This window comes from Thunnus maccoyii, chromosome 11 (genome assembly GCF_910596095.1).
Source record: "Thunnus maccoyii chromosome 11, fThuMac1.1, whole genome shotgun sequence".
Lineage (NCBI taxonomy): Eukaryota > Metazoa > Chordata > Actinopteri > Scombriformes > Scombridae > Thunnus > Thunnus maccoyii.
The window spans coordinates 9,117,500-9,137,703 of NC_056543.1; the positions used below are offsets into that span (position 1 = coordinate 9,117,500).

General features: G+C 40.5%; 1 protein-coding gene across 2 annotated transcripts in view; it reads left to right on the top strand.

Annotated features, from left to right (window-relative positions):
* Positions 1–17,510, top strand: part of hdac4 (histone deacetylase 4) — a 144,490-nt gene extending 126,980 nt beyond the window's left edge. For both annotated transcript variants that reach the window (XM_042426572.1, XM_042426573.1), the window contains 5 exons: positions 3,691–3,809; positions 4,518–4,651; positions 13,116–13,200; positions 13,482–13,623; positions 14,178–17,510. In XM_042426572.1, coding sequence (XP_042282506.1) covers positions 3,691–3,809; positions 4,518–4,651; positions 13,116–13,200; positions 13,482–13,623; positions 14,178–14,217 — 520 coding nt within the window. In that variant the 3' untranslated portion in view covers positions 14,218–17,510. The remainder of the gene's footprint in view (positions 1–3,690; positions 3,810–4,517; positions 4,652–13,115; positions 13,201–13,481; positions 13,624–14,177) is intronic.
* Positions 17,511–20,204: the final 2,694 nt, after the last annotated feature.

A 20,204-nucleotide genomic window follows, 5' to 3' on the forward strand; every position in this document is an offset into this window, starting at 1 on the left:
AACCTGTGTGAGTAAATTCCTTTGCACTCGAAATCACATAAGATGACAAGTGCCAAAAACTTAATGCTCCCGTCAGAATCAGTGGAGGAATAATTAGTCAGAGCAGAACAAAGGAAAATAGGCACCTTGTGAGGTTTAGCCTGGTGCAGTTTGCAGTCTATAGAATATAGAAGCAGGTTTAACGGGCAAAGGAAGATGTGTTTTATGGACACATGTAGGAAGAGATGCCAGCAGCGAGAATAAAACTGCGTGTGTTTGTGTTCGCATTATCTGTTGGATAAGAATGACGTCCTCATCCTCGTCCTCAGTGAGACTGACGCAGTTCATTTCTCAAATGCAGTAATTCATTCATTTCAGTCTAAAAGGATTCAACACACAATATCCAATACTACTTGATAAAATACACTAAACAACCCACATTGATTATTGTCATAATACATTCTTTAAAAAATGAAAAACATAGTTATCCATCGTCGCACATGCAGTGTACTACACGCAACTATTAATGGAGACTTAAAGGGTAACTCCACAGATTTTGTACATCCAGATCAGTCATCATCGGGAGAACCATACTCAGCCTGTGAAAACACTTCAGTAATGACTAATGTATCCCTGGAAAGCTACAATAGACTTGCTAAGTTGCAAACTGGGGAGTGGAGTTTACCAGGCAGGCAGGGTCCAACAAGGTGCATTAAAGAAATGTAAGATCTAGTGTTTTTGGAGCTAACCCTCACTAGAAGTCTAAAAGCTGCTGCATTTGTTTTGATAATCCCTTTTTTTAATCTGTCTTCCATCTTTATGAAAACGCAAAACTAAATTGTTGGGAGTTTAATGACCATACAACATTTCCACACAGTCATCAACACATACAAAAACAGACACAGATTTATGCACAACTGTTGCTAGGTAAACAAAACACCATACCAAGCAACATTTTATAATACATGCTTACCCAACTAATTCCATTCACAGTAAGATCTAGCCGTGAGAGAGCCAGCAGTGGTTTAGATCGCAATGTCTTCGCTCAGGATGTCCCGTAGCTATGGCTCAGTCGTAAACTCTCCCCTCCCTTAATTAACAGAAAGGCTTTTTCATCTCCACATACATAGTCTCTGATTCACGCACAATTAGTCCTCCTTAAAACCACTGGCTTCCCCTTATACTGCTCTTCTAATTGATTGCTGTGGCTTTTTATTTCTTTAAATGTCAGGATATTATTCCAGGGGGGTGCGGGTTGGAACTGATGACACCAGCAGTTTTCAGCATCAGGACCAGAACTGTCTCTGTCTGCGTTCAAGGTTGGAAGAGGGGAGAGTGTGGGAGCTCTCGGTAGTTTAAGTATCCTTGGCGGTCAAGGTTTCCCTCTACGTCGTGTGTCAGCCCACATAAGCGCCTGTGGCCAACTTCCTTTAGTGTGGGGTCTTTTATGGCCCAAATGTTAATGGGCCATGGCTGTGTGTAAGTTTGTGAGTGGGCGGAGAAAGAGAGAGAAAAACATGAAACACATGCAATAAAATAAACAGGAGGTGAAAAATATTAACATGCCTAAGCATTGTGGTTGGTAATCACATAATTGTCTAGTTATTTTTGAGGTTTTCCCAGGAACAGGTCTGTGTTTTTGACCACTGTCTGACTGAAAGCTTGTGTCATATAATTTTACCTTTATCATCAACTGTTCGTTCATACCTTGACTCATTCAGTCTGAGTTCTTTTTCCAGACTCCACCCCCCACAGGTTCCTCCAGCCCTTGCCCTCTCTCATCTTCTTGCTCTCTGTGTCTTTATCTCTCTCACTCTAACTCTTTCCATCCTTATTCTTCATCTTCCTTACATGACGTTTTCTTCTGAAATGTTGCCAGATGCATGGTAACACACAGTGACGCACGCACTCCGTGTATCCTTGCTGTCTGAGACTACCAAAGAGCTCCTAATACTACCTCCCGCCTCTCCCCCAGACAGCTGTGTGTACGTATGACTGTTGTGTTGTGGTTGGGGGTGTGGTGTGCACAGTTGAGGGTTATAATTTGGTGGTGAACGAGAGATGGAAAAACCGCTGGCCTCCGGAGTTCAGGGCACGCTGCTCGCCCACAGCCAGCAAACCATCACCGTGTTCCTGAGGTCGGCAAAGTACAGGGGACCCACGGCGGAACCCTGTGGTACTCCATCACTCAGACCTCACCAAAACACTGCTTGTCCAAATGTCAAAGACTTAAAAATCCTGTGCAGAACCTGAGCAACAGCGAATCTCCGAGAATCACTTGTTTGGCCATCGGGGAGGTCTAACTATTTACGAACCAACTGAGAAGTGTTAAACAAGATTACTATGACACATTATCCTTTTGAGCTTCTGGTGTGCCAATCCTATTATTGTTGACTAGTTCAATGATTCATAAATCCTGATTTCAAATTTATAGTTGCACTCAAAAAACTACTAATGTAAGGGATTGCTTAAATTCATTCTGTATTTAATAGTTAAATTAATTAATCTTTAAACAATTTATAAAGCACCTTGTTTTTATATCTCATGCAGTCTAATCCAATCTTTCTGTGCAAAACTATATTAGCATTAAACACTGTCTGTTGTTTTTTCAAACAGGTCATCAAATAAACCCAACTCTGTTCTGTGAATGACATATTGCTCGCAAGCGCTCCCTCCCTACCAGCTGTGTGTTAGATGAAGGTTGTACACAAACAGCCCTCATTCACCACACCCATCCAGTGTTAGAATTATCCTCCCGGACTTAACACACATACACACATGCAATTATATCTGTCCTTCCGTTTCTTCTTTTTACTTAAGGATCTTGTATTGCTGCCTCCAAATTTTCAAAATTACCACTTTAAGAAGTTCACGCTGTAATTTTCACTGCCACACACATACTGTACATACAAACTCATTAGGTGGATGTTTGCTTTGAAAACCATGAAAGAGAAAGCAATGCTATAAACAAAATTAGAATTTCAGAAACTGATACACAGCAATTCAAACTAACTCGGTGGAAGTAAACAAAATACTTGGAAAGTGACATGTAGCATCTCCTTGTGGGTACAACATATACTACAATCATCAATACAATGTTAATATGTGTAACAGTAAATTCTAGTCATCCTCATTTAGCCATCAAAGGTGACAGAAGTGGCTCTGCACAGTTTTCAATGTTTCTTCTGTCACAAGCATTTACATGTAGCTTGAAAAGGGTGTAAAATAGTTTTTAAGGTAGGAGAATCTTTGTCAGAATATGGAAAATGTTTGAAATGTTGCCCTTAATGCCCTCAGTGCTTCAGTTCTTGTACTTTTCCCTGTATGTTTAGACAGTTTGTATCCCCATCGGATAGCTGCTAATAGTGGTATCCTAAATTTTCCTTGCATATTTGCTCATCAGGCTTTGTGGTTTTCCTTGTACTTTTGAATCGGTTTGGCAACAGTCTCTTATCTCAAGAAATTTTAGGTATTTTGCTCACTAGCCTTCCTTTCAAGGGTAGCAAAAAAAAAAAACAAATGCATGAACACACTTGTTTTCAAAGTGTCCTATATAAAATCACGATACTTGGTGAGAAGATTGAAAGCTTAAATTTAATTCACCTGCTTGTCTTAATTGTCTTCCATGTCATTACAGTCTCCAACATAATACATTGTTTTGTTAAATGTCTTTTTTTAAATGTCTTTTTTTCCCCCTGTTGTTTACTCTAGGACTGTGGTAATGCCTATCGCCAATGAGTTCGCCCCAGACGTGGTTCTGGTGTCTTCAGGCTTTGATGCAGTAGACGGACATGCTCCACCTCTGGGAGGATACAAACTGACTGCCAAATGTAAGTACTGACCACAGCTGCCCAGTTAATTAATCTGTTTTTTTTCTAATTCATAGCTCTTCAAACATCTTACACATTTTAATGTATGTTCTCACACATGTCGTTCATATATTCTGCCTGTACAATACAGCACAAAACGACGATAGCAGGAAAAACTCACAGATACACAAACACATTCTTTGTCCTTATTTTGTGCCTCTGTATTCAGATCGAGACCTTGGCGTGCCAGCAAAGAGCTTTTCTAAAACCATCCTGCAGATCTCAAATAAGAGCAGCGGTCTTGGTTGTAAGGGGGTGATATGGGTGGTTTACAGAGGATTGCAGGAAGAGGGGATGGGGGTAAAATTCGGGGGAGAAGAAAGTAAGGCTGAATGCATATATTAAAACTTCCCTCCTCCTGAAAGAAAAAGATCAAAGGCTTTGACCAAGTCTAAACGCAAAGCCGCATTTATTAAAATTAAACCTGGCTCATATTATGGCTTGTTTTTTGGCCCCCAGTAAATCCACGGTGCACTCTCTTTCTCTCTCTTCCTCTCTCTGATGCAGTCACCCCTTCCTTCATCCATGATCACACCCCCTTTTCTTTCTTTTTTCTTTGATCAATATCCAAAAAGGAAGTTAGAGCTTGAACAGCAGTGCTCCCCCCATCTCATTCTATTCTTCTCTCTTTCTCTGCCTTCTCTTTGCTGTCATTTCCTGTGTGTCCAGGCTTTGGCTACCTGACCAGGCAGCTGATGGGTCTGGCAGGCGGTCGGTTGGTGCTCGCCCTGGAGGGGGGTCATGACCTCACTGCCATATGTGATGCCTCCGAAGCCTGCGTCTCAGCTCTGCTTGGCAACGAGGTAAGATGAGAGCCAAGAGGAGGAGGAGGGATAAATTATTGTCAAAATATCCTCATAAATTACTATCAAAATATCCTTGAGAAAGGCACTAAGATTCAACAAATACATCTGGAATCACAGACTAAATCCTTAGACTGGAGTTTAAACAGGGACTGAACTTCACTTGTGTTTAAAACCCTCTTGTAAATGTTCAGTATGTCACTGAGGAGATAAAAGCAGAGCAATTCTAAAAAAAATGGTGAGCACTCAGGATGAAAAACTATCAGAATTACAGGACTTACTGTATTTTTGTTTGCCTCCATTATTTATGGTACTGTGATGTCATGATCACATCTGTTCTTTGTGTCGACACACTCAGTTGACCACAGTAAAAACAATACTTGACCCCTTATAGAAAATATGATCTGGTTAGTCATAAACTGGCATATTAATGTTAACTGTAAATTCTTTTCATTGTTCAGAGCCATTTGGTTCTGTGTGTTAAGACACACATGATGACACGGAGGTCTGTTCTACTTAATGCATTAATGAGCTTTATTAAATGTATTAAGAGCTCCTTTAGTATTGTTTATGTTTAACCATATTGCAAGTGATCATACAGGACTTACGCCAGCTGAAAAGCATCTGGTTTATTTTTGTTGTCAGCGTGAAATTTTCTAAACGCAGTTGATTTACATTTCTGGCTACTGCTGATGCAAACAATTTTCTTGAGTCTGACATTAATAAAAATGGACTATTTGTCAGTTATTATTATGTATATACATAATAATAACTGACAAGACAGATTATGTGTATGAACAGGACATGTATATAATAATAACTGACAAGTAGATATTTTTAATTCTTCCAATGTTAGAGATGTTAGATTGATGGACTTTCTTGTCATGAATGAACACTTAAGCAAGGATAGTAATAAGAATTACTTTAATCTCCCAAAACAATAAAGTTATAGGATTTGATGGCCCTGTTACACAGATATACTAAGCTTGAAAAGTTATTCCAGAACGAGCAACAGCACTCTTTTAACCAACTTCATGTTTTCTTTCGCTGTCCCTACCACTCAGAGAGGAAGTCAACACCACACACACACACGCTACACACATACACACACACGCACATACGCGTCAGAGGGATAGGACTTCCAGGCAGAAGGTTAATTGTGGGAGTGTGTAGGCTGGACTGTGGAACTGAACAAACATCAACGCTTTGTGATTCATGGCGCGCAACAGAATAGCGACTCCTCAATGCCGCCCACTCTTTTCTTCCAGCTAATGAAGAGGCTGAAGTGCTTTCTTGAACAGGCTGCTCAATGTCATTCTCTCCCTCCAGATTATGCATCCGAGATAGCTCACTTGTTTTATTGTTAAAGGACTACTAAATTGTGGTAGAGAACAGGCGTTTTATAGAGCTTTAGGGGGAAAAGAAGAGGGTGTGTTGAGAACTAGTATCTTGTATCCGGATACTGTATATCCAGGCTGTGTCTACATCCAGATCGGTCAGCTTGCTGTCCATGTCTGGCATCGGAATGCGTCTCCTCTAGTGATATTTTTTTAGCTTTTTGTTTACAATCCATTTAATCTCTGACCACTAATGAACAGCACAGAAGTACACATTTGCTTTTAGGCGTACGGCCAGAGAGGAATGCAACAGCTGTTCGGAGCCTCACTGTGGGTACTTAAAGCTTGTTAAGTTGTTTCTATTGTGTATCAACTGTCATGAAAATCCATTTGGGAGATGTGTTATACTGTCTGACTGTGGCCTGAGTGATCGGATCTCTCCGCATCCTCGGTGTGTTTTGTGTGTAATCACGACTCTATTTAGAGCTGTTCACTTGTGATCACGCGAGATGCATTTTTGCATCAAGTAGTACTTTGTATCTCAGAAAATCAGATTCTTGAGGTGTAAATGGTGGTGTTTAAGTATGGTTGTCATTCACCCTAGCTAGTTGAGGGTGATTCATACCTCAGAATGGTATGAATCACCTACCGAGGACACGTCGCACATATACACACTTGAAATAAAAAAAAGAAAAGAAAAATATAAAGAGCTGTATTTGAGCAGTTGAGCATCTGGGTTGTGCAACTAACAACAGATCCTGATGAAACTGATGAAATTCACATCATGCAGACACAGAAAGTATACATATGCATGGTTCTCTGTTTGACCAGTGCACACGCATTCAAGACGCTTTGCAATTCCACCTCTTAGAGACATAATGAACAAGAAACTAAACAGTGTTCTGCTTAGCAAATACCTTGCCCTTTTTTTTATTACAGCTAAGTTAAATGTAAATTGAATATCCAGACTTAAACTCTTGCACTAACTTCACTTATTTTGAGAAAGTGACCTCTCTCAAGTATTGTCACAGGCCTACCCACAAGCACACCCTCTGAGTGTTAGTTGTAATTGGAATGGCTACTGTACCTGCTAAAGCCATTATCCTCTTAGCAGTGAGGCATTTAGAACAGTAATACTGATGCATTTGGGTCTGCATTTCCTATTAGATATAATACAGCACTTTACAGGACATAAAGTGTGACTAGTTGTTTAAGTGCACATTGTCAGTGTTTTGTTATAAATATATATGAAATACAGTCTGTAGCAAAAGTCTCAGGATAGTTAGCTTAAGTTTGTTGCTCTTGCCATCGTGTTTGTTTTAATATGGCCTGAAATCGATGCTTGTAAAGGGCATGTTACATGAATACAAAAGTCAGAATTCACACTTCATTTGTGTTTATTTATGAACAAAACATTAATTATATTTCTATCTTGACTTCAAACTAAGCTTGTAATAGTACTGTAAAAGTACTCATTTGGATCAGTCCTTAAATGTTTAGCCCTGAATCCTGGTATCTGTGCATCCTGAGGCCTCTTGTTCCAGCCCTGCAGACAGCTCGAGCTATAAATGAGTTCTTGGAATCGTAAAAAAACGCATGGCCTTGTTCCATGTGGATCTTGGAGCTAGAGCAAAACAAACAAAACTATAACATAGCATCACATTAATAAAACTTGGTTACTGCAACAAACCAGTCCACCGTCTCATGGAACATGAAGACGTTGATCATCAGCAGAAAGATGAACCGTGCAGGAACTTTTAAGGGACACTGGACAGACTGGGGTTTAGTTAAAGCACCGTGGAACATGTCAGCAGTGTAATTAACCCTCCAGAATATTTCTTCTAAAGAGGAAACCACTGCTAAGTGCCAAACCTGTCAAGGAAAACTAACAGTTCTGCTTGAGCAAGTTTTACGTACGAGGGGAAATGCACAAACTAGAGTATTAATCTAATAACTTAAATCTGTTTACCTGCACTGTGCCCACCAATGACTCAAAGCAGTATAACACAGCAATTACAGCTGGTAATGATTCAAGTATTCAAGGACACTTCAGCAGGGCGGATGCTTTTTGCTGTCACAGAGGCCTGTACTGAGGACTTCCAGTTTGAAGGACGCTCTCCTTACTCACAACACCGCCCTGCTGCAAAAATAATGAATTGGATCAGGGGATTTGCTTCTTGGGTTTCAGCAGCCTGCAGAGCACCAGACTCGGCAGGGGTTTGGAGGAGGCCACTGGATGGGTGCCATAGGGAGCTGAAAATTCGAAAATAGGCAGGAGGCGGTGAGCGTCAATTGCCTCAGCCCTGCAGGACACCCCTCTCACCAGTGCACCTGGGGCCCCGTCACTGGTACACATCTGAAAATGTTTACCCTCACACCTCTTCCAGCAGGGTCAGCCTGGGCCTAGGGATCAGATAATAGAGGGAAATGGAGTAATCATTTGAAGTCAGGAGGGAGGAAAGTATTGTTATAAAGCAGCTGTACAGAGTACAGTACTCATGCAGGTCTTCAAAGTCTAGAAAGTTATGGAATGAATTTTGATCAAATTCAGAAAAGTATTAGATAAAAAAACAAGTCAAATATTATTATTCCTGTATGATTTCAGAGTACATTTTATAAATAGCATCACAATTTCTAGAGTGCAACATGCATCATATTGAACACCAACCATACTCTCAAGTTAACTTCAAGAAAAACTTTACTTAATGAAACCTTTACAGTATACAAGTCACAACTACAAGGTTACAGCTTTTGATCTGGGAATTTTGAATAAAAAATGAATAGTCTCATGACAGCAGTCTGATAGGATGCCTCATTGCCAGGTAATGGCTTTTAGAAAGTGGTGAACAATACAAATGTAGATGTTGTTGACTTGCTAAGTATAGTACCAAGAATTCTCATGACTTGTACCAATTGGCTCTTGGGCAACAAGTGATATCAGCCGCCTTGAACAAAGGCAGATCATTCAGCTGTGTGGAACTTTGATAACTGATAGCAAAGAAAAAAAAAGAGGCTAAAATGTCCCTGATCAGATCAAAATGGCAGGAAGCAAGTGCTTTTATCATAATCTCAGCGAAGGTCTCTGTAATGGACGTGGAATGTAGCTGGAAAACGTCAATGGAGGATTGAGCTTGAGGGGGAGAAAAAAAAAGCCTGGTTTGTGCAGGGGTTGTTTTCTTTCTTTTTTTTTTTTTTTTTTTTTTTTTGCTTGCTGACAAAGTCCGACAAGGTCCTTGGATGGCAAATGAATCAGAAGAAGAAACAGAAGACTTCATCAAGTTTAAGCCTGTAGCCTCACCAACCAGGTTGAGAAACAAGGCAAATCTGGTCAACAAGTGGCCAGTCAGATCAAATGTGTCCACTCAGTGGGTTTTTTCTAGACGATAAAATTGTAGTTTGTGTGTGTGTTGGATGAGTGTGAATGGAGCGAATGAGTAGGCTCAGGCATGGGACCGCAGCTGGATTAGCTGGTCAGCTGTGCTTTTATTTATGAAGCTTCAAACTGCCTGAGGGTTTGTATTGTCTGGAAATATCCAGAACCCAAGACGTCACCATAGACATCTCTGATCTAACTATAGCATATAGCTTTAACCATAAAATGTGGGTTAAATGTTACAGTATACTGCAGTAGGTCTTGCTGTTCACTAACAAATGAGTTGTGTTGAGTCTTTTAGTCAAAGCTAGGCAAAATAAATGGTTAAGAAATCACAATTCCCTCTCAATTCTGTTTTGTTTATTATACAACTAGTGCTTTTATTACATGGCAGCCACTACGTCAGAGCCAAAACATCCTAAAGTTGTTCCTCTTCACCTCCTGTGTAGCTTGTACTTCCAGTATTTTACTGCTTGCTAGTGTGAGAAATACAGTATATATCTGCTTTTATTGGCAGGTTAAGACGAGCTTTGCTATAATGAGCATTAGGTTTCCTTTGAAAGCAGCTCAAATTAGCTGGGAAAGAGAGGGATGAAAATTGCTGAATGGACTTTACAGGCTCTTTTATTCACCCCCACCTATGTAGTGCGTAATGGTGAAGTCTTTCTAGTTAAATAGCTCATGAATGATGCATTGGCGACTACACCAGTCAACTCTGAACTCGGGACTAATTGATGATTGCTCGCAAACAGATGTTGGCCCAGTTAGAACCACGGTTGTTAGCAATTATTTGATAAACAACAGGCTAATATGCTAATTGTTACCAGCTGTCAATGAGGTTTTTTGGTGTGTTTACACTCCAGTTACAGTAAGACGCTCGACTTCACCTGTCCCCCCTTGGGCCTGACTATTCACCACCATCCCCCCCGACTACAAGGGAAACCTGCACCCCTTGCTGAAAAGGTCACCTGGTTTGCACAATACACATCATTACCTTGCTCAGTTAGCATAACATAATCAACTGGTGTTGGTGACCGCCAACATATGCACATGGACACAACAGTAAACAATGGATGCCTTGTGCACTTTTCTTTTGCTGAACAAGTGGAATTCCTCCTCTTTCCACTGTTTTGGTTTCAACCTCCCTCTGGAATGTTTTTACCGGGGCAAATTCCTCACTCTCGGCTCATGGCTTTCCATGGTGTCTCAGTTTTGTTGGCCTGGACCTCATTCATTGGAAAGCTGTGTCACAGAGAGAAATAGTCTTCCCCAGGAGTCAGTCAACATGGTGATGGTAAACCACCCTTAAAGGACATTTCTGACTCAAAGACTGTGACACATGTGATGGTATGAAGACGCAGAGTCCAGGCACAACCAGGACCACGGATTCAAATAAACAGACATGTCACTATGGATGGTGTGGCAGACAAATGTATGCTTGTATAGTGCACATGAGTGTGTGTGTGTGTGTGCGCGTGTGTGTGTTTGCCATACCTGCCAGGTGGGGGCCCCTGGAGTGCCATGACAAGAGCCATTAAAGTTTATAAGCGTGAGGCCCAGCTGTCAATCAAGCTGACAGGCTGCCCCCGTCCAACTCCGCTCCGAGGTGAACCCCAGGAAACCCCAGAGATCCCCTGACCCTGCTTTGACAGGGAACTGAGGCATGCAGGGTTAGTATGGGCTGGTTTGGGACTGGCTAGGGTTATGGTGAGTAGTCAGCGGATGTAGCCTGAAGGTTGGAAAAGTGCATTTTGACCGAAAGATTGATAGTTTGAGTCCCCAGACTAGCTTGGGAAAATGGGAGTGATGAAAAAAGCAGCCAGAATCAAAGTAATCTTGAAGTACTCCAGTCGATCAGATCTATGACCGACTGTTCAGGGAAGCTCCCAGGTGTGTGGGAGTGTAGCTCTTTAGTCAACGTTCAGACTGAAAATAGTTAAAAAACCTCAAGGGGCTGCGTTGTTGTGGGTGTGTTGCTTTACAATCACGAGACAAACAGTGAAACTACTCCATTCACGTAAGAAAATATTCTATCAGGAATGTGCGCTTGCACGTGTTTGACTGACCAACATCTTGTGACGACTTTTCCGCTGGAAGTCTCTGCAATGGCAATCCCACTAGTAACATTGAAACAAATTAAGAGGCTGTGTTTTTTTTATGCTGCACTAATATTAGACTAAACACAATGTAATGTTCAAGAATCGCTCTGGGCTAAGTGTAACTAGAGATGATTTGCTTTGTCAACCTGATTAGAGTTATAATTGTTGTTGAAATGGACAGTTAACGTTGTGAAAAGATGTGTACTTGTTCACTTTGTGGGCCTACATACTGATTTTTGTTAATAGAGCAGCAGTTGAGGGCTTCTCTCTAGCCTCCTGGTTATAAATGTGGCAATGTGGAAAAAGATCAGATTGGTCTTGAGTTACTACATGGTTAAACTTTTGGATTGCAGAGTGATACATCCACACCACAAAATCTGTAGATTGTCATGTCTAGTTAGCAAACCAGTTAATAAACCCTACTTTACTGTTGGACTGATGTAAGTTTCTCTGATCAAACTGTTAGATAAACACCAAATCACCAAATGTAAAATATCTGTGCACAAACTGTACGTGCATGTGCTCATGTACCTCTGTCCGTTCCTGTGTGCATGATGTAGCCTGTCGTGCCACAGCAGGATTAAAGTATCCCTCTCCCCAGACTGCCTCTTCCCTCGGCCTCCGCGGACCCCTCCCACTCACTATTTGTTTTAATTAAAAGAAAACTTCCAGCCTTGGCTAAGCAAGACCAACCGACGACGACTTTTTCCTCCTCTCTTTGGCATTCGCTGTCTTACTCCCAAATCTCAGGCCAAACCTTTTTTTTCCCCTGTCCCTCTTTACATGTTTCTCAGTTTGTTTTTTATTCCACTGGGGTTATGATTGAACAGAAAAGGGATGCATGTCGCCCGTGTCGGAATGTAGAGCTGAATGGGGCTGTTTGACAAAATAGGATGAGAACGTGTCGTATGTGCAGTAGGCCAAAAGGGAAATTGAATCATTCCGGGTTGGGAAGGCACATTAGGGAAAAGCCGTTTCCTCTGAATTGTGGCTTGGAGAGTTTCATTGGCTTAGTTGCGTTCCCTGAGGTGTGTGTTTGTATGCGTGTGTGATCATGAGCATGCATGTGTGTGTTTGTATGAGCAGGAAGTTTCCATGTGTATGCATCTGTGTACACTAGTATGTCTCCTTAGAGTGGGACACAGTACAAAGCGCACATTGTAGTTTGTGTTAGAGAGTAGCGAAGGCTCTCGGTGAGTGGGAGGAGGTGTGCATCTGCAGACCATTTTTCTATTGTGTCAGCAGCTCGAGCTTGTTCCCCACCTCTTGAAGTGATTCAACACTGGGGCTGTGGTCCACATTCAAAAGTGACCAGGAGGGAACAGCATTAGTTCAAGTGAGGTTTCTGGTGGAGATGTTTTGGAGAGGTACTTCTGGACACCTGTCAGTCACATTCATGAAAAAATATACCCAGCCACTATATCTAAAAGAAAAGAAAATGCCTCGAAACATTTAACGCACTTGTCAATCTTCCCAGTAGATAGAGGTTCAGTGCCAACTTGTCAGCCCTGCAGCACTTACATTTCAGCACAAGTGGCTTAAATAACTTCAAAGACTTGGCTAGCGGATAGATATAGTCTCGCAGAGCTTAACTGTAAAACGTGCAGTGCTTTTGGTTGAGGATGTTAAGCAGGAAATGTGTTTGTTTGTTTCAGTTGGACCCCATTCCTGATGAGGTGCTGCAGCAGAGACCAAATGCCAATGCTGTCCGCTCAATGGAGAAAGTCCTGGAAATTCAGAGTGAGTTGATTACTGCACCTAGACACAACATACATCAGCGTCAGCATGATGTATTTTACTGAGTGACATGAGTTGGAATCATATTCACTTTGTTGGCTATTTTTATATTACAATATGTGCCTCTGTTGTTATTAAAATTATTAAATGTCTGTTAGGTGAGTCCACATGCAAAACCTGCAAAGCCACAAACATCAAATCTCTAAACACACTAAGACAGCAGATGGCAATGAATAATCAGTGACTGAGTGTTGCAGGATATGACCTTGTCTGGTCTTTTGTAGGTAAATACTGGCATTCACTGCAGCGCTCTGCCTCTACACTTGGTTGTTCTTTGAGTGAAGTCCTTAGACGTGACGCGGAGGAAGCTGAAACTGTCTCTGCTATGGCCTCGTTGTCTGTTGCCAACAAGCACATTGGAAAGAGGTATGTGTGGTGTTGTCTGTTTGTAGTTGTTCTCAGCAACTGGTGAACTGGTAAAGTATATGTCTTAAGTTTCACTAATACTTTTTTATATTAACATAACTCACTGTAACAAAGCCACAGATATTTAACACCTAAATCTACAGCTTTTTGTCTCTTTAAGCTCAATCTTTTGGTTTTATGGTCTGTAGGGATCAGTCTCTCATTAATATGATTCTTTTTTATCAAGAAAAAGCTCTGATAAACTTACTGTACGCTACCTGTAAGCACCAGTCTTGAGAAAGACAAAGTTAGCAATCTGCTGGTAAGAAACGTTAGCACCTAAATACCCAGATATTTTGGGGGGTTCGGTGTATGGCACCCCATCACAATAACCATTAAATGATGGCCAAGTGTCCACTTGAAGCTTTACGTGTGTCGCGTAAAGTCTCTTACTACCTTTCTTTGGTACTTTGGTTAATGTTCTTTGGTTTAATGCAATTTATTGCTTTATAATAGTATGCAGTCATGGTACTGTAAGCGAATAATGTTACATTTTTATGGTCTCTTTTCCCCAGGGCTGAAGAGGAACCAATGGAAGAGGAAGCTCCTATGTAAAGAAACATCCGTAGCCTTTGACCACTCAGACCAGTCTTCATCTTTGACAGTGTCCTCATCCAGCCAAATCTCTGTTTCTGTTTCAATGCCGCTCCCATGTCTCCCCTCATGTCATATCAAGATACCGTCTTATCATGGGGGGAACAAGTAGAGCTGATAAATGTGGTGCAGAGAGGAAAACACTGAAGATGACCGATGCATTCACTGATCAGCGGTGCACAGACTGATCAGCATAAATGTGTTGCATTATCTCTTCAGTACCTTGGATATAAGAGCATAGACTCAACCATCCCACAGTTAGAACCTCGAGTGCCAGTGCTTTTAAAACACTAGACAGATGTACTTTTTGAATGCCAGTCAGAACCATACACAGAAAATCTGCAGTTGTCTACTTTTCATATTATTCTGTTTTTTCTGTGCTTTATCGCCGTCTTTTCGTTGAAAACCACCAGAGCTAATGTGACTGTGACTCTGCACTAAGGATGGATAATTCCTGCTCTTTCAAGATATCTGGATGGATGGAGAAAAAAAGTGGTCAAATTTGTTGCCATTTTCCACGGTGGTTGAAGATTACAGATAAAAACATTTCTGCAGGTGTTCTGATTTCGAAAATGATTGACAGTAAAAGACTGTGCGTTCGTGCCTTTTTTTTTTTTTCAAACCTGGTGGATTTCCTGTTGAACTCTACTGAAAGAGCTTTGCCTTAAAAAAACAGGCTTGAGAACAAGGCCTCTTCTCCCCAAACCCTCAACATTTGTATCCTGGCAAGACATCCAATGCCTGCATGTTGTTGGCACATAGACTGGAGGACCTTGGCATGTTTACCTGTAATTCCCTGCAACCAGCCTACTACTGTCCCTCCCTATACCTCCATCTTTCCTTTTTCCCCCCCTCATTTTAATCTCAGTTTAGAAGGTAGTTTCCAGCCACAAGTTGGAGTTGGTTCAGTTTAAAAGGAAGTTTAAGTGGGGATTAGTATTACTAAATGCATCCATGTATCAGATACTGTAACAGTTCTCTTTAATGGAAGAGTTAAGTAGCATGCACTGTACTAGAGCAACAGGACCTCTGAAAACTAGAATGCTGTTCATACTTTGTGTGGTATTTAGACAATAATCAAGCCGAAGCATGATGGACTATCATCTCTGTAAAGTCGAATAATCACAAGCGTATAAGAAAGGCTTTCCAGTGATCATTTTTGCAGTTGCAAATTAATGTAGGATAGAGAGAAGCCAATTTCATATGTAGTAATTTGATGAAGAAGCGCCCTCTTTTTAGGGCAACTCTGTCTCCACAATAACAAGGACTGTACCACCTGTGGGATTTTCCAGAGGGGTGTTGCAGGGCCGCACAGGCTCTCACAGCTGGTTTAACATCTGCTCCCCAAATGTCAGGTGCTACAGCATGTGGCAGGTGTGAGCACATCTCTGTTTATATACAGTTGTATGAAGTGCATTCACACATTTTTCTCTAGTTTCTGTGTTTAAATCCTCCTTTTTTTTTTTTGTTCTCGACCAGTGACTTTGCAACTTTGAACAACACATGTAGCTCAGATTCTGCTCCGAGTTTTTGATTTCTACCGCAGGATTGAGATTCAAAAGCGTATTATTACATTTGAATACTGTATCAAATTTGCAACGATCCAGACTGTGCAACACACCAGCCACCAGCCGAGTTGTAGTAAAATTTGATTGTCCATTTTGGCAGGTATAACATCATAATTACGAGGTCCTTTTTCCTTTTTAAAGTCTACATGTGATAAAACGGTCATATTGGCTGGTGAGTTCTGTATCAGCCATTGTAGCCAGTGTGCTAAAAGTTATCCTCCCATCTGTAACCATCCCTCCAACTTGTGTTTGGCCTCTGGGCAGCTACCTTCTTTCCTCTTTGTGTCATCTACAAACTAATCACATGTTTAATGTATTTTTTTTTCAGTGAACAGGAAACAGAGTGCTGTGGTGTTTACTGTTGTTTACTGTACATAGGACATTGATCTCCTGAGTATTCCTGCCACACGCATTTGTCGATGACTACTCTACTTCTGTTGATTTCTTTTTCTTATTTTTTTCTGCTTCTGTTGCCCTTTAAGTGGACTGTCTCTTTGAGTTCTTTGTACTTTTTTTTTTTTTTTTAATGTTTTGTCCTGTTGTTTTGTACACTTTGTTCACTTCCCCCTCTCTGTTACACATTGTAAAGCTGACATACTTCACTACAGGTGAGGGTTCAGACTAACTGTTTTTAGTGGACGTTACATGACTTTGTTTTCTGGGTTCAGGGTTTTTGTGGGAGGGTAGGGATGCAAAATGTTTCTACTTTGTATAATTATGGACAATTGTGTATTTACTGTCTGTTCATAGTAGATTTATATATGAAAAGAAATGAGTATATTATATATATATACAGTATCTATACATAATGAAATACTATGATCTTGTTTTTGAAGTTGGTATTGAAAAATGATACTTTACATTGGTCTTACGTACAGTAGGCCCTTCTAGAGTGTTACTGAAGGCACCATTTACTGTCCTCGGTTACAGTCGGTTGTGTGTTAAGTAGCATTTCATTGGTCGTCTTATTGTCTTTCAACACTGATGACTAGTTTCGGCTTTATTCATTCCATTGGTACCAAGTCACTATTAAGTGTGCCATTGCCCTCCGCTCAGCCTCACATATTCATGCACATATTTTGTACTGTTGTTTTTTTATGCCTTTAGATTTTATTGTAGAAAAACACACATTTTTGCTGGCACCTATAAAGTTTTAGTATTTTAAGAAATGTGAGACAATATTTTGAAAATAACCCAAGTGGTGACCCATTTCTTCCATTTTCTTAAAAGTCCATCCTCTAACATCTTTGAAAAAAACAACAACGTGGATTTTAATTGGAATATGGCTATGCTATCCCCCCACATTAAATCACTCTGATGGGCCTTATTATTGCACACGATCATCGCTTATTTTGTTATCTGGCCAAATGTCCTTAGTTTTAATTTAAAATTAACAGCTAATACATAATCTCTTTCTTTGGCAAACTCTAGGTTTCAGGGTGGCCTGGTGTTTAAAACTTCTCTGTATCCAAAGATCACAGGTGTTTGATCCCTGCAGCAGCCCACATGTGTTTCCTTCTTCGCAGGACACTTAAACTCTATCCTCTGTAGAAGTTCCATTCCTGGCTTCTCCTGTACTAAGATCAATTATTTTAACATTATCTATGCCATAAAGGAACACGTAAAAGATGCTAAATACATCCTTATACACATGCAAGCAGGAGCTATTCTCATCTGACCTCCGATGGCAGAGCGATGCTGCCTCTTCCTGCAGCTGCACCTCTGTCCCTAAATGACGTCACATGCAATCAGAAATCCTTTCCTTTGGCTTCTGCAAATGCTGTTTGTGTCATCTCCCACTTTGTAAATGTCTAAGAACAAAGGATTGAAAATGAGTGACTACAAACTTGCAGTAAATGGTACACCACAAATTACTGTAGGTTTTACAAAGAGAACTCAAAACTAAGGTCTAAGCATTTGTAGAAGGGCTTCATTTTAGTATTATTTTATAAGGTTTAGACTTATAGCCACGTGTAAGATGTGTTTTTATCTGTACATTCCCTTCCTATCAGAACCATGTTCACATTATACTTCATGCATACAGGGGTATGTGTGGTTGGGATGTGGAAATCAATAATCAGTCTATCCATGATCATCTCTTTAACTGGGATACGCTGACATGACTGTGCATGTGAACACACTTTGATGAGATGCTTTTCGGTAACCCAGCCCAGAACATTCCCAGAACCTTTGCACAGCAGTGCCAGTCTGGATAACAACAGCAGACGTGGGTTTTTTACTGTTGAATGCTTTGGTTTCTTAAAAGGAGCCAAAACTAGCACTGTCTGTCTTCACTGTTAGTCTTAACACAATGTCCAGTAACAAAAAAAACCCCTGCAACATTCCATTTTCTTATAATTTCCATTATTAGGAGGAGGCATATCTTTTTTTTTTATTTAAAGCCTTGTAGTTCAGTCCAGCCAGGTCCAAGAACTGTCTGTTTATTTAGGTGGACTGGTCCACTCCATTCCTCAAGTGTGCCTCCTCTGTCTCTTTGCATGATCTGTATGTCTGCATGCACTGCCTACCTGTTTGTTTGTCTGTCTGTCTGTCTTTCCTTCTTTCCTTTTGTCTTTCTTTCTTTTTCTTTCTTTCTCCTGCCACATATCAGCACAAAGGATCAAGCACTGAAGGATGTTTTAGTACTTTCACTGTATCCAAACTGTCTTATCTCTTTTACTGCTTATTTGTTTTTGCCGAGGAGGCGTTTAGGTGCTTTCCGTGTTGTGTGCTTTTACCTGTAGGATATGGAGTCATCAAACCTGGAAGACATAAATTGAATATTTCACACAAAAAAGGAAAAAAAAGGATCTAGCACTTGTAACACAGACAATAGGTTTTATTGTATTTATGTAGAGAACAAATTGTTTTGGGGAAGCTTTGTGAACTGCAACAACAGAATGGACAACTTTTTTTTTTTTTTTTTTTTTTTTACATTCCAGGCAAGATGTGACTTTGATGGACTTTTGGGAAGACATTCTTGTTCTTTGTCATATCTGGACTTATCAAGGGCTCCATCCAGATGCCTGGTCATTGTTATGGTCGTCTATTCCACTAAATAAGCCAGTTAACACTATGACCACTGTGGTTGAAAAACAAACAGTTCTAGGTTTACATATGTATAAAATGCATCTTTTTTATCAGTTATGTTTTTGACTTGTTCCACCATTGTTACAGAAATAGTACATTTTTCTCGGGAAACCTTTGCTCTAACATGTTGTCTTTGACATCTACGATATAAAGTATTGTTTTGGAAAAACTGGGATGTCTGTTTTATTATGTTAATTTAATCCGAAACATGTCAAGGAATTGACCATTTATAGCAAAACAGTTAGATTTGGTGGGAAAGCCTCTGCTGTTTGCAATGAGGATTCTGCAGAGAAAGCTAATCCCTTCATAAACATACATTAACATAAATCTTGGTTATATCAACAGTACAAAAAAAATACCACATAAGGAGGAGGTGGCAGGGTGGTGGAAGGAACTGCTGCAGCAATCAGTGTAACAGTGATAAGTGTCAGGTTATAACGTGCATGCTATACACCTATATGAATATGATTGGCTGGTATCAGCTGTGAATGAGCCAATGATTGTGAAGCGTATTAGATATAGATTATGCTCTGCTTGAATTAATGCTTCATTAGTGTTGGTTGTTGTTTTTCATTGCAGAGAAAAGGATTCTTCACTGGCAGGTAAACATCTCGCTGTCAGACATGAAGGCAGAGATTGAAGGATGTGTATTTGATCTCATACAGAGGAAAGATCTGTGCAAATAGGTTTGTCACACCCTTATCTCTTATTTATTATGCAGGTTAGTTCATACTTGACTGTCCTGCCACTTAAAGGATAGGTTTCAAGTCTGTCGTAAAACAAGTCAGGTGCCCGTATGAGCGCTGAAAGAGGGTTTCCTCGCTGTAATCATTCCTCCTCTTCATACTGGCTATTAAAAGATCCCCTTCAAATGTGCTTTCAATGTAAGCGACAGGAGCCAAAATCCACAGTGTGTCCACACAGACATTTTGTGCATAAATGCATTTAAAAGTTTATCTGAAGCTTGTATGAGACTTCAGCAGTCTGAGTTAGTCTTCTCTGTGGTGGAAGTACAGTAACAAAAAGAGAGACTTTGGCACTAAAAAGGCTGTAATGTTGAAAGATATCTACTTGATTTGCCTCATTTTTTTTCACATGAGGAAGCTTGTGGATTTTGGCACCCATCACTTATATTGTAAGTGTATTACAAAGGGATCTTTTAATGGCTAGTATGAACAGGCGGAATTATTATGGCAAGAGAAACCTTTTTCAATGTTCATTTGGGCACCTGACTGTTGTTTTTAAGACAGACAAATTGTGAACCCGTCCTTTAAGTCCAGAGGGAGGCGG